Here is a 15,565-nt window from a genome sequence, read left to right as displayed (position 1 = left end):
AAATTTCTTCTGAACTTGCAAGTAATCTTCTTTTGTCTATCCTAGAGAATATTTACCTGCTCATTAAAGAATGTGTTTCCCAAAGCAAGCCTCACATGGTTTATAGATGGAAGGCTTCTTCAAGGTGAAGAAGAAGGTAAGGAAAGAAATCAGTGGAACTGGGTTTAAAAAGAAAGAAAGAAAACTTTAGAAATTTTCATTGCCCAAGTTATCTTCACATTTAAGAATAATTTTCACTAAAGGAAAATCATTGCCTTACCCATCTGACGCCATTTTCTGATGCTTCATCTTACTCCTTCATTCATCCTCCCCAGAATGAAAGAAACACAGTTGACTCCATCAAACCACATAAAAGCACTGTTATATTTAAGCAGTAGTGAAAGCAGATGTCTTATATGGTGGCAAAAACACTCAATTCAACATACAGTTACTAATAAATTCTCTGCTTTTGTAACCTTGCTACCTGTTCTTCGTTTCTTTCTTCTCTCAATATAATGTGTTCAATTTACTTAGCACTACTGCTTTAAATCAACCACAGAGTTTCTACTTTTCTTGTGAGGGTCTGGGGCAGAATTTGGGGCTGTGGCTCTGGAGGAAGTATATATAAACGAGTTGGATCCTTGACAAAGAACATATTCATCAGGAGGATTAAAAGTTCCTGGGGCGGGAGCACACATTGAGACAAGCTCAGCACAAAGCTGTATTTTTCATAGGTGGTAACCATGACAGCCTCTGTCGAAACAATTTCAGTCATCCCCTGCCTGGACAACAGGCCCTCCTCTGGGTCATTTTTCCTTTAAGCTTAACATTTTTTTAACAATAACCGAATTACAAAACTCTTGCTGCGTGATCATTTTTCACTTTTAAAATTAAAAGTTCTTGTTGATGTATGATTATTTTGATCCCTTAATGCATAGATCATTGCTTGTGTTAATTAGTTTGTTTTAGGCAGTTCACCCACTTGAAAATAAATATCTGTTAAAATTATTGTAAATATGTCCTATTAAATAAACCCTGCATAGGTGAAGCACCCAGATTTGATGTGCCCATTACTCTCGACCAGAAGACTAGATGGCATAGTCAGAATTCTATCAGCACACAATGGCATTTAACTATTATTTTGTTAAGAAATAATTGCAAAACTAGCATTAAGAAGCTTTAATATAAAGAAAGATCTGAGCTCTGGTGATGGATGATTTTACATTAATTCTCTGTAGCCATATGTGCTTTGTGGAAGTTGTACTGAGAGAGCCAAACAGCATCCAATTTCTAAAGACTTACGAGATGCAAAATGCAAATACTTATAAACCTACAGCTTATTTCAGGTAAAGTATACACATAGAAACTCAACTAGAATATGTGTTATCTGCTACACTTACAGCAAAGAGTCCCTGAAAGTCAGATGTGAGCTACTATATATTCTCTCTGAAAGGACCACAGCAAGAAGCACTCTCTTAGATGAGGAACCACCAATGTGTGGTGCAGAACAGTCCCAAGTGAGAAGTTCAAAATAGAGTCTGGGCTGAGGTTATTTTTTTTTTATTTTACACATCACTTAGGTATATTCTTGCTACCTAACCAAACTCGGCAGCAGAGCCCTCCCAGGGTCCAACCCAGTCCAGGTGAAAATCATCAATCTCACCATTACAGTAAACTGTGCTGATGAGCTAGGACAATCTGCCCCTAAACCCTGGACCCATAGTCACAAACAAAGGGATCCTATTAATCAATGAATTTCATTCCTTGACCACAGATCAACACTATGTAGGACCTCGAGTAAACAGCTTAGGTTAATTCCAGGCCTGCTTCAATTGAGCATCACTTCATAGAAGCTGCGGTTTGACTACGTTAAACCCCGCATTACCATAAAGTAGTTAGGTCTGGTGGCACGAGCATGTAATCCCAGCTACTTGGGAGGCCAAAGTGGGAGAACTACCTAAACCCAGGAGTTCAACATCAACCTGGGCAACATAGTGAGACCTCATCTCAAAAAATAAAATAAAATAAAAAACAAAGCAAACAAAAAGTAACAAAGTGATAAGGAAGGCCATGTCTTCGTACCATTATATGACTGATGCAGAACATGATAGCAATAACCATGTTTTAATCTGTTCTGTAGGAATATACATTACTAAAGAAGAGAGAAAAGGCAAAAATGGATTCTTGGAACTCAAGTCTATTTTAACAAGGATGCATGGTAGTGAACCAGTCCAATCAAATAACCTGACCATTTGGTGTATGGCTCTGTCCCCAGTCCCTGGAAATAAAATGTGGAATACTTCTTCAGAAGAGATCACTTTTTTCTTAGGTAAGTTGTCTATTTAATAAGGTCAGTAAGGGTGGCCAAAATTGCCAAAAATTCAGAACATGTCTAATTGGAACAAATAAAGTATTCATTCTTTCCATAATACTTTGATCTCAGCAAACCCTCTTCCTCCAAATAGTTTTGCTCTTCCTAACGCAAAACTATTATTTTCAAATTATCAAGCATTTTCACAAACGAAATTCAAAAATAATATTACAAGATTTTCTTCAAATGAAAGGAAAGGAGATGATTCCTGTTTCCATAAAGACTTTCTGTAATTTTTGTACAAATTCTATTAATCATAACTCTTAATTAGCATTTTTGTTAATTTGCCACATAACAAAGATTAGTATAACTATCAATGATTAATAGAGATTAAAATGATTCCAAAATTTCTTCTGACTCATGAAAAATACACAATTGTTTACAGCATATATAATTTGAATACTTAGAAATGGGTAAACCATATATGCAATATAAATATCATTAGAATAAGGACTATACCCTAATGATTTTAGTGCCCTAGTTTGAAGCTCAGTATCTGGGATGTAGAAGACTTTTATGACCTGAAAATGATATATACCATTGCTCTAGTTATTACAAAACTTGACTAACTAGAATATTTACTACCCTGAGCCACATCAAATAATGAATATTTCACTACATAAAAGATGAGAACAAATGTTTCAACAAATTCAGTAACAACAGATACACCTATAAAAAAAAGAAGGCTATAATGGCAACTGTAAGATATGCATATTTAATAGTAATCTTATAAAACTAAACAGATTTGCAAATCATTATTACAACTCTGTAAGACCATTAACCTCTTTAACAATTTTCCTATTTTCGGAAATACTGTAGTCTCTGACATATTCATAAAAACACAAAACAATTTATGAGGGAAAGAGTTATTCTTTGACCCAAGGACACATTCGGTATCTTGGATCCTGCTCAGTTACTTTGCAAATGCAGTGGTTAGTTTCTGGGATCTTGGGATGAAGGATAATGTAAGTCACCACTCAAATCCATTCTCACTAGTCAGAAGCAGATGTTCTTCTGATGATGGGACGGTGACATCATCCCCAGAGCCTTGCCTGTGTATATAGGGAAATGTATGAACAAATTGGTCAATGAACTTTTAGTCAATCATTCAGAAGTTGTGATGGATTTACAAAAACACAGCCTTACTCAGTTCTTCCTAACTCCCTCAGGATTAAGGACACCTCTTTCCTACAAAGTTGGACATGGATGTGGCTTTGGAACAGTATGAAGTTAACTGTTTCTCACATTTGCCAGTAGCTTTGGCAGTATCTAAGAACATGAGCTAAAAGACTTTAAAACCTCAAATTCCTAAAGAGAAACCTATACCTGTGCTTGAAAAAATAAAAATCGATATTTTGTAATGTGAAAACTGTGCTTGATTTCAAAATCAAAAAAACTATGAACACCTTTAAGGTAATAAGGAGGAACACTAATTCTTCTAACCCAAAACATACCATAATTCTGACTTTATAGGGGATCCCTTGATCTAGTATAATTCTAGACTCTGAGCAGGGAGTTAATTTTCAATTGTCAAATGGATCTTCAGCCTCTATGATCAAATATTAAAGACAATAAATCTTGAAGAATTCAGTTTCCCAAAATTATAGCCCCCATTCTGGTCCCACAGTGACACAAATCATTGTGAATGTGTTAGAAAATGCACTTGAGGCTCTGCAGAGCAATGCTGTCGCTGTGTCGTATCCCTGTGTGTGACACGTTTGTAACCACTTACTTTCAAACATGCTGTCTGCCTTGGTAGTGCTTTTGGATGCTTTATGAACTCTGCAGTCAACTTCCGCAAGAGTCATTGCTATGTTTGTTGACAAGATACTGAGATGAAAACACAGAAGAAAAATCTATCATCCAGAGCTGAAGAGAAGTTCTGAGACTATTAGAGAGGAGGAAAGAGATTTAGAGAGAGAAGGGGAGGAGTTTTTTTTTTTCCTTTTGATTCCAGAGAGGAGTCATAATGTTGGAAGCTGAGGTGCTCCCTTCCCCCCACACACCCAGCATCCCAGGAAGTTCAAATGCTTAGTAGTGCTTATTCTGGAGAACTCAGAAAAGAGGAAGAGTCCAGGTGAAGTGATCAGTGGCTCTTCAGGCAGCTATTTGTGCACCAAGGCCTGCAGAATTCCCATGATTCAACAGCAGCTGCAATCAAAACAGAACAAAAAGTCCTTTCCAAAGACATCCTACCCCGACACGTGTCAGAATATCTAAAATTGTAGCACTGTAGTCTATTTTATTTTATTTTTTTCATATTAATACAATTGGGACAGTTACAGTGGCACACAGGTACTTAGGAGGCTGAAACAGAAGTATCACAAGTTTGAGACCAGTTTCAGCAATTAGCGAGAAGAATTCAGTTTCCCCAAATAAAATAAAACTATAAAAGGACTGGGATTATGGCTTAATGGTAGAGTGCTTGCCTAGCATGCAGAAGATCCTGGTTTCAATACTTAGTACCACAAAAAAAAAAAAAAAGAGGTTTTTTGTTTGTTTGTTCATTTGTTTGTTTTAGAGGGGAGGGAGTGTTTGTTTAACAAGGTATAGGAGAGAGATTTTGTTTTGTTTTAATCCCAAAGTGAAGCCCTTGGGGTTGTCAAAAGTCTGACTATGGTCAACCTTGATAGAGATTTGCCTATTATGATTTCCAACTATGATTATTGAAAATCAAGACCTCTGAAATAGAGATTTGAGAGTGGACAATTGTGTGTGTGTGTGTGTGTGTGTGTGTGTGAGAGAGAGAGAGAGAGAGAGAGAGAGAGAGAGAGAGAGAGAGGGAGAGAGAGAGTGTGTGTGTATATAAATGGACATATGTATTTTGGGGTATAGAGAGGAGTGAAAAGGGGTATCTCTATAATGGGATAAGAGAAACACTGAATAATGAGATAGAAGTTGCCAGATACTCTTGTTTTCTGACTCCCCGATGTGCAGCCAGTCTTATACCCATGACTGATCCTGGTGTCCTTAGAGTATCAACAGAGAATTTCAGTATGTATATAAAACACCAGGGATCTTGGTAAAATTCAGGTTTTGATTCAGTAGGTCTGCAGTGGGATATGAAATTCTACTTTTCCAAAAAGAACCTAAGAGAAACCCATTTGACCAGCCTAATGGACCACATTTTGAGAAAAAGGATCTAGCAAGCCCTGGGGTTTGGTTCATTTCTAATTGGACTAGATAAGACCACCTAAAATTGCCCCAGAATCAGCCCATCTGCCCTTATGAGCCAGACCCATGCCAGCTACCAACCATGAAGCAGTTTTGAGAGCCCCACCCAGCCTTCTCCTTCTCTGGGGTAGACCACTCAGGAATGGGGTAGGTTGCTTTAAGCCAGCAGCTCATCCCCTTACCACACTGTAGTGAATATGATGATCTGAACACTGGGTGAGGTGTTTCTGCTTAATTCTGCACCTGAGTTTTGGAAAATCACTTTCCCTAGTAGGATGTAAGTACTCCTTTTCCACCCAGTGAGTTTGCTTTGACCAAAGCAGAGTTTCTACTTCACAGTCCAATCTGAAAACAGAAGTTTTTTGGCCTCAGGTTTCATGTTGAAAGCTATGCATTATTTTTGTCCCAGGGCAAGAGTTCTTCTCAAAATACAAATCTCATACTAATATCTTCCTAATATACTGTGAGCTTGAACCCCTCAGCTTCCAAAAACTTATTAATCAAATGTAGCAGAATAGTATCCTAAAACAGAAATCTTCCAGCAATGAAATATATATGCTTCCCATTGTGGAAATCTGGGATTGAACATAATCTAGCAATATTTTCCATTCAGGAAGTTGCCAACTTTCTGTCAGATAGTAAATACATTAGGTTTGTGATCTCTATCATGACTACTGAACTCTTTTACAATAGCACAGAAGCAGACATAGATAATATGTAACAAAAGAACATCACTGTGTTTCAATAAAACTTTATTTACAAATATAGTCAGTGGCAGTATTTGACTGAGGGCCACAGTTTACCAAACTCTGCTCTAACTAATCTAGTGAAAATCACTGGGGTATTTATTTTCCAGGCCCATGCTCCATCTTATTAAGATACATTTTACAAGATGATGCATATGATCTACCACAGTCAGATACAAGTTAAAACTGGTGTTTTCTCTTCCAGTGTTATGAATGATTTTTTTTTGCATTGTCACTTCCATTTGCCAGGATCCATAAATACAGTGAGGAACAAAACAATTACTTCTCTTGAGGGGCACACCAATGAAATAGAGTGAATAGGTCTTTGCTAGGGTAGACACTGAGAGATAAGCATATCACAGAGATCCCAGGCTTCCCCAAGTTTGAGAAGGTACATTCAGGGAAGTTTGGAAATACAAAAATGTCAAGAAACAGCATGAAAAAAGACAAGGAAGCCAAAGAGAGGGTCTTGTGTGAGAGAAATTGGGTTGAAATATTTGCCTCTTGGATACAATGTGTGATTTAAGAGAGAAAAGGTAAATTTGATGACAGGAAATAATGTTGGGAGTGTACAGAGAGGTCAAATCATGATAATGGCATGCTAGAGAGTTCCGACTTATTTTGGATGGCATAGAGAAAGAGCATGCTCATTTTGTTAACCTAATGCACTCTACAGGTAACCCTGCCTCCTCAGATTAATAGCATAAAACTTACTCATAACAGCCAACCAGAGCCAAGTGTGAACCCTGCGCAGAGCCTACAGCAATAAAAACACTAAGAACTATGAGAGCAAAACGTAGATGCACCTAAATCACAAAACAAATAATATATGCTTGACCCTTAAGGCAAGCTACAGGTTGGAATCATTTGTATAATATGTAACTAAATACCGGGAAAATTGGCATAGCTCATCAGCTGTGACTTTATATCCAATGACATTTTATCTAGAAAAATAATAAAAATCTTCCAGCCTCAAAAATTACTTTTAGGCTATATGTTCCTGAAGTCAACAGATCCTCCTGGCATTTGCAAATTGTTTCATAACTCTAGTAGGGCTATTATTTAAATGAAAAGTCGTACCCCATTTGTGTGCAGTGAATCAAAATGCAGTCTGTAAAAATAAAAAAAATGATAAAAAGAAAAAGCATACAGAAAAAATATAAAGTATAATGGAAATTGAAGGAATTGAAATGAAGGTGAAATATAAGTGAAGCAACATAAACTAGCCTGTATTTGCACACATACAAACATACACACGGAAGAGTTGTAGCCAAAAATTTTATGACAAAAGTTATAATTTAGAAAGAGCAAAATAATACCACACATCTTAAATTTACTGACATTAAATCCAATTAAGTAGCATTATTTGTGCTCCTGGTTAACCAGTAGGATGTGACTCTAATCTCTTTGTCTTGAGGATCCTGAGCCTCATTTCATTTGTAGCAGTTAGTAAATCAAGCATTATGTTCAATTAATGAAACGTGAAGCTGATATTTGTTGCAGAAGCATCTGAACTTTGAGAGCAACTGTGCACCAGGTCCATCTTTGTGTGCCTACATCCATCTGTAATGAGCCTATGTGAATTAAGTTGGTGGAGGCCCTTTGTGCTGAGCACCAAATCAACCTAATTAAGGTCAATGACAAGAAACTAGGAGAATGGGTAGGCCTTTGTAAAACTGACCCAGAGGACAAACCCCAGAAAGTGATTGGTTGCAATTGTGTAACGGTTAAGGACTTTGGGAAAGAATCTCAGGCCGAGGATGTCATCGAAGAGTACTTCAAATGCAAGAAATGAGCAAATAAAATTTCTGTTCACATCCAAAAATAAATAAATAAATAAATTTTGCAAACTCTGGGGTTACTTTTAAAATATTTTGAAATATTGTTTTCCCATGTCTGGGTTGACTGCCACTTTCTCTAGGAAGCTTTCCCAGATCTCCTTCTTGATGGTGCCCTGCACTGTGTTCTCGTGGAACGCTGTCCTGGCATTGTCACGGCACTCCACAGGGAGCTGGCCGCCTCTTTACTAGACTGTGCTCTCTTTAAGGACAGTCCTGTGCCTTTCTCATTCACTGTTACAGCTCACTACCTTGCCCATAGCAGACTCTCCAGATTGACTCGTCAGATAATGAACAAATAAAGGAAAATATTCTTAGCAACTTTTCCAATTTTTGATCATTTTGAATGTCTGATCCTTTCAGGTTCTGTGAATGTCCCAGCGGCAATTCCACCCAATGTCACTGATGCCCCTTTGAGCCCTCAGCCTTCTCCAGCCAGCAGTGAATCTCCTACCAGTAAGAACACCTTCATTTGCTGCTTTTCTTTCCATGAACTATTAAGTAGTTAATCAAGAAAATAGTTAAAGAAAAAAGAATTCAGTAAACATGAATGATTCATGCCCTTTTCAGTTACGGTATTTTAGATAAACATATTAAGTACCGTTCTCATGACTTCAAAGAGTTAACAGCTTCCAAAGTCCTTCACTCGGAGTCTTTGAAAAACCAGGACCAATAAATATTCAGTGAGAATTTAGATTCTGTGTTTATTGCTAAATAGGTTAATAAATTGTCAGTCCTTCTCCACAACTGTGTTCTCCTTGGGGAGTTTTAAAAAATTGGTCACAAATGGTGGCCATTTTAAATTTAAATTTGTTTGGTTTCAAATTAATTTCCCAAGCTGACTGGTGAGGACCATGGATTCAGCTGTCCCATCTGTGGTATCATTAATAGTATAGGCCACTGGGTCAGTGTTGCTATGGCAAAGGAATGGCAGTGACTCCCAGAGGTTGGCATTGATGCAAACAAATCATAAATTCCCACGTCCAAGGTCCTGTGCTTAACAAAGAACCATGGTGACTTTCTCCAACACACACACACACACACACACACACAAAGTTGAATTCTATATAGAGTGGATATATGGCTTTCATTTCTTATTTAATTAAAACTATCAATTTTAGCTGAAAATGGGACAAAATAAAAGCAGACTGTAGGAATGAGCAATTCCTTTAGCCAGTAGCCCTTGCATATAGCCCGCAGTCACTGTCACAGGGAGAAGCTGCCCAGAAAATGAAGTAGAGAGCAGGCGAGGGATGCCTGCTTTAGGTATAGATGATTTTTTTCTTGTTCTTACTGTTTCATAATTTTAATTTTTTCTCTTCTCCCTCCTCCTCCTACTTTTTAATTTTTGAATCTTCTGCTTTCCACTTTCAGCTCATCATTCAGTAATAACTTGTAGTAGATTCTTCGTTCAGCACATATTATCATATTTAATCATACCTGAAATCTCTACAGTATCCTGTATAGTTATCCATTGCTTCATGAAAAATTGCCTCAACCCTTAGTAAATTATAAAACTTGTCTCACATGGTTTTGGGAATTCAAGAACCCAGGAGTAGTCAGGTGTGGTAGTGAACATTTGTAATGCCAGCGACTTGGGGGCTGAGGCAGGAGGAGTGCAAGTTCAAAGCCAGCCTCAGCAACTTAGGCCCTAAGCAACTCAGCGAGACCCTGTCTCTAAATAATATATAAAAAAGGACTGAGAGTGTGGTTCAGTGGTTAAGCACATTTGGGTTTAATCCCCGAAAGCAGAAAAGAAAAAAAAAAAGAACCAAGGAGTAGTGTCAGCTAAATGAGACTAAATCAGGTTCCTTCCTGAGATGCCATTAAGCTGTTTGCTGGGGCATCAGTCATCTTAGGAAATGGCTGGTGCTAAAGCACTGCTTTCGCATGTTGTCTTCACCACAGGGGCCTCTCCCTAGGACTGCATCCAGTATGGCAGCTGGCTTCCCTAAGATCAAGTAATTCAAGAAACCCAGTGACTAAGTCAAAACCTATGGTGCCTTTCTATGACTTTTGTCTTATTTTGTTCATTACAAGAAAATCACAAAGTCCAGCCTATACTCAGGAGAGGAGATTTGGGTTCCCTGTCTTAAAGGAGTATTAAAGAATTTGAGGACAAATTAAATGGTGATTCTGTGTCATTTGAAATGTTTGCACATTAAATGCAATGCTGTTTGATTTTCACTGTTATGAACAATGGAGAAAGCAAGCATTCTTTACCAATTTTCAATTATGAACACCAAGACTCTGGGAGCTTACATGTTCAACACCTACTCAACAGAGTTAGCATTCACCAAGGTCTTCTGACTCTAAGATAGTCCTTATCACATTAGATACCACCTTTTTTCTCTGCCATCAGCCCACCACTTCATAAAGACAGGGACTATATTTATTTTGTGTATTTGTTTGTAGTACAATGAAAGGTGGCATACCTTATAAAATTAAAACATCCATGCAGAGGTGCATGAAGTGTCAGATTTTGCATTAGGAAAGGTCCTTATGGGTTTGTGTCAGAAAATGTTTCCTAAAAGAAATGAAGTAAATTGACCTTTGAAGTGTGTATTGTATTTACTTGACTTGATGGAGAGCTTGAAAGAACATTTAAACAGAGAAAATGAAGCTAGCACTTGTGCATTGGCAAAAACATTCATGGTCATTTGTGTAAATAGCAGTAGATAAGCTTGGGTCAAAGAGGTGAGATTGTGTATCAAGGAAGAAAGGATGAAGATTGGAAAATGCAGAATAAAGAGAACTTTGAACCTTAGTTAAAGATTCTGAATATTCTCCTTTAGGAAATGGAGTGGAAACTCATTAAACATTATTTTTAGAAAGCAATATGTGTTTTTTCATTACTGTGACCAAAAAACTTGACATAAACAACTGAAAAAAGGAAAAGTTTATCTTGGCTCACAGTTTCAGAGACTTCCATCCATGATTAGCACCTGCATCGCTTTGGGTGTGAGGTGAGGCAGAACATCACAGCAGAAGGGTGCAGCAACGGAAGCAGCTCAGACCATGGCAGCCAGTGTGAGAAACACACTCACTGCCCAAAGCCAAATAATGGGCTCAGGGACACAAGGTACAGTAAAAAGCAAGACCTTTTAATGACAGTATTGCAAGATTGGATGTCTAGAGGAGCCGGCACAATCCAGAGTAGTTACAATTGTTATGGGGCGCAACTTAAGAACAGACCGATCACCACTGAGAAGTCTAAATTTGAGAGTCTTCATTAAGCCAGGCAGGTGACTCACACAATGCCCCAAAAAAATGGCTATTGGGAGAACAACCCTGACCACAGGGTTGTAGGGGTTCTTATACCAAAAATCACATCAATCATAAGTGTCTGTTGCTATGAATTGAAATTACAAACTAACATCATGAGATCATCAACAGAGGGGGAAGTGGGTCACCTAGGTACAAACTAAAGAATGGTTACTAATAACCACACAATTACCATTTACATGGTACATTGGTTAGGAGAAATAGGGATCAAAAGAGAGTAATTTTTTATTACACAAGGATTGTCATTTTGTATTATTAAACATGTCACACTAAGTAACTGATGATGGGTACAGAGGTGGAGTGTTCCCACGGGAGAAACTTCAGAACATGGGATCTCAGAGCAAAATGGAGTCTGTTTAGTCATTTCCCTTATAGTCTGGCCTATAACATTCTCATGGAGCCAGTTCTGTCAGCCCATCACACAATCAGTATTTCATCCCCTGGGGCATAATGTCCCTTCCCTAGTTCTTCATTGGCTGAGTATGGGATGCACAATCTTCCCAAATTTTGTCTAGGTTTTGCTGTTTCTTATTGGATTAGTTAAAGAAATAGGCCTAACTAAACTAAAGGTCCATGCCTCCCTTTGTTCTCTTGTGGTGGAAAGGTTTTTCTGGGGTTGAGTGCATTTTGGCACTTAGGAAGTTTGTGTTATTAGGCCAGCCCCTTCTCCCTTATCTCCCAGTTTTTCAATGGGACTGTGAATCCATCACACTCAGGTGTTAACTGCTGGTGATCATATTTGTTCTATTTTCTTTTTAGTTGACTTTCTTATATCATCAGTAATTTTACATATAAGGCTAAGTACTGTATTCTGAAAAAGGAGCACCAAACTTTCTAGTTATCACACCAGGAAACAGATAAAGAAAGAGAGAAGAGGGGACCAGGGACAAGAAATACCCTTTCAGGGCATCCCTTCATGACCTATTTCCTCCAACCATGCTCCTCTCTCCCAGTATTCCATTTAGCTGATTAATCCACTGATGAGGTGAGAGCCCTCATGATTCAATCACTTCTCCAAAACCCCACCAAGGAACATTGCTACATTGGAAGTCAAACCTTCAACACATGAACCATTGTGGGACACTCCAGATCCATAACATGATCTGATTCATTCACTGAATATTTATTGAGCACTTCCTAATATCAGGTAGTCTTCTAGGTGCTGGAAATACAGCAGTGAATAAAACACAAACACAAAAGACTGGCATTTACATTCTGCTAGCTGAATGCAGACATGAATTTCATCCTGTTGAATTTTCTATGAGTTTTGTCAGCACATGTTCAGTACTTATAGCAGACAAAACACCATTCTTACTTCTGGGAAGAAATTCAAAGCAGGAGTAAGCACAGCTCTGCTTAAAGAGCTTACAATTTAATATAGGTCCAGTATTAGAAAGGGAAGAAAGCACAAAATATAAATACATTGGTTAAAAAAATAAAACAAGGAAAAATGCTACCCAATCTACTATAACCCTAATATGAGGCAATTGGGAAGTTTCTGAAGAGTCAGACTTTTGGAAAGTATGATACCATCCCAATGAACCTGACAGTATTTAGGATCAGCAGTTTTCAATTTTGCCCCTCCTCAGAGGAATTTTGGCAGTGTCAAGAGACATTTTTTGTTCTCACGAGGAGAGTGCAAAGCGTTACCAGCATCTAGTGTGTAGAGGCCAAGGATTTGTTAAACATCATATAACACAGGACAGGACAGCCCTCATAACACAGTTGTCTGGTCCAAAATGTCAGTAATGCCAAGGATGAGAAACCTATTCTACATCCAGGTTCAAGTATAATTAAATCAGCTATCTTCGACTTTATAAGATCAAATCTAAACCTCTGTCAAGGCGGTAGCAACAAATTATGTTTGGAATGAGTCTGCCTGATTTTTATATGTCAAGAAAACATGTTAAATTAGTCGCTGATTATATCTAAATAAAACTTATCTTCTTGGAATAATCACTGAATTCTTTAGAAAAACCCATATTTAATCTTGGCAACCTGGAGGGTAATGTAAAAGCACATGATGGCTTGATGACTCGCTGCCTGTGAAGCTGGTAGGAGTCATCTTTGCATGTTCTTTTAAGAAAAGAAGCAAGATGGAGCATGTTGTGGAAAATCAACTTCAAAAGGCAACAGATTCACTTTAAATTCTGAGATGCGATGAACTATACAATTCAGGCATAATTACTAAGCTATGTGTCTGGCTGCAAGCATATAATTCTTATTCTTTTTCACTCAGCGAATGGATTTTTTAAAACAAATATAGAAGGTCATGGAAGCAATATTCTTTAACTACAGGAGAACTTTTATAACTCATAACAAACTGTAAGAATTACCTGGGGAAACCTAGCTCAATTCAACCAGAGCTAATTAGTGTTTGCTGAATCCCAGTCACATTCTCAGCTCTGTTCTAGGAAAAGATAAGAGACTGACAAGCTCAGTGGTGAGTGAGACAAGCCCACAAGGAACAATCTAAAATACCAGGCAAATGCAGGTGGGGCAATAGTGCTTTCCTTGCCCAGAGGAGATATCCTTGTGCCTTTCAATATACTGGCTATGAATTGGCTACAAGTAATCTTACCTAAGACCACAGGACACACAAATGCCAACCCTGATGTGGGCAATCGTTCAAGACATTTATTCATCTGATAAATAGATATGAGTGCCTACAATACACCAGGGATTCTTGAAATGCTGGATTAGCAGTAAACAAGACAGGCAGGTCCCTTATTGCACACAGCTTACAATCCCATGTGACTCTCGCCTGACTTTCCATTTCTCTGCCCACCAAGTCACAGATCCTTTGGCTCTGTATACAATTTTTATGTCTGTACATAGCCCAATGAATGATACTGATTTGGATACTAAAGCTGTTTTATTCAGTAACTTATCTGGTCCTCATAGTATCCTTGATCCCCAGAATGAGGGTTGGGGTTGTGGGGGCATCAGAGTTACAGTAGGGGAAGGTAATCAGGGAAGTCTGCATTGGGGGTCTGGAAGGAAATATGAATTCTGATGGAATAAAGATAGCAAATTATCATCTTAAGCAAAAACATAAAATCAAAGGAATGTAAGACCTGAGAAGACTAGAAGAAGGAATGCTCATGGTACTTGGGGAGAGGTCTGTAAGGTGACTAGGTGAGGTGGAGCCAGGTGAAGGTGAGCTTAGTAGGCTATGGATTTGGGTTGTGATCTGAACATAACTCTTTTTAGTATGAGGGTAAAAGGAAAACAGAAGGTATGTTTATGATAAGTAACAGTGTAAGAGCAGGGAGCAAGGAGGCCAAATGATCCTTATCAAAATCAACTTAAATTGATGATAGTCTGAGCTAGAATGGGCATATACAGAAATGGAGAATACTTCCACAGAAGACTGAACAGGGTTGTTTGCCTAAATATGGCAAAAAATTAAAAGGGTTTTAGAATACTATCATACAATTACCTTCCAGTTTTTTCTTAGAAATTTTCTTAAAAATTTTACCCACTGCCATGACTATGTTACATTGCTAAGCAATAACATTAATATTTGCTGAAGTGCTCCAATATGCCTGGAATTGTTCTAAACTAATAAATATATTGTCTCATTTAAACCTTCCCAAAACACAACTATTATCCCAACCTTACAAATGAGGTCAAATAAATTACCCAAAGTTTTCCCCATTGGGAGTGAGGTACCTCTGGGAGAAGCTATCAGGTGATCACTTTTTCAATTTATTCAATAATTACTGAGTATCTGCAAATGTAACACATCTTGCTCACTGTCATTTCCATTCAAGGGAGTCTTGAAACCCCTTTTAGGCCAGTAATCCAGCAATATGTGTTCCTCTTACCTATTTGGTCAGATATATCCCATCCAATCAGCTTTCCTCATGTGAATGGTCTTGTGCTGAGATTAGAACTCATATCACATGTCTCCTTCACCCTGGGCTGTGGCTAGCATCCAACTCATCCTGACCACCATAATTGATGGGGCTGATTTGAATCTGCTTAGATGTAGTTATTGGACTATATCTCTAAGTGCAATTCTCTAGTTAACTCCATCACTGTTTGTAAAGGCCCTTTGGGCAGCAAGGGAACCACATGTATCATGGAGACAAGATAGGAGATCTGAGGCTATGTGATGCTGATCAATGCTGCAGTGATACATTGGAAGGCCAAGTAAAGACACTATT

General features: G+C 38.1%; 1 protein-coding gene across 1 annotated transcript in view; it reads left to right on the top strand.

Moving 5' to 3' along the window:
- Window positions 1-15,565, top strand: part of Cd96 (CD96 molecule) — a 91,645-nt gene that overhangs the window by 47,763 nt on the left and 28,317 nt on the right. The window contains exons 7-9 of the mRNA XM_047565059.1: window positions 46-136; window positions 2,120-2,308; window positions 8,472-8,564. Of these exons, the coding sequence (XP_047421015.1) occupies window positions 46-136; window positions 2,120-2,308; window positions 8,472-8,564 (373 nt within the window). The remainder of the gene's footprint in view (window positions 1-45; window positions 137-2,119; window positions 2,309-8,471; window positions 8,565-15,565) is intronic.

Source organism: Sciurus carolinensis, chromosome 9 (genome assembly GCF_902686445.1).
Source record: "Sciurus carolinensis chromosome 9, mSciCar1.2, whole genome shotgun sequence".
Classification (NCBI taxonomy): Eukaryota; Metazoa; Chordata; class Mammalia; order Rodentia; family Sciuridae; genus Sciurus; species Sciurus carolinensis.
Note: the sequence above shows the minus strand (reverse complement) of the source record. Positions and strands in the feature narration are given on the sequence as shown.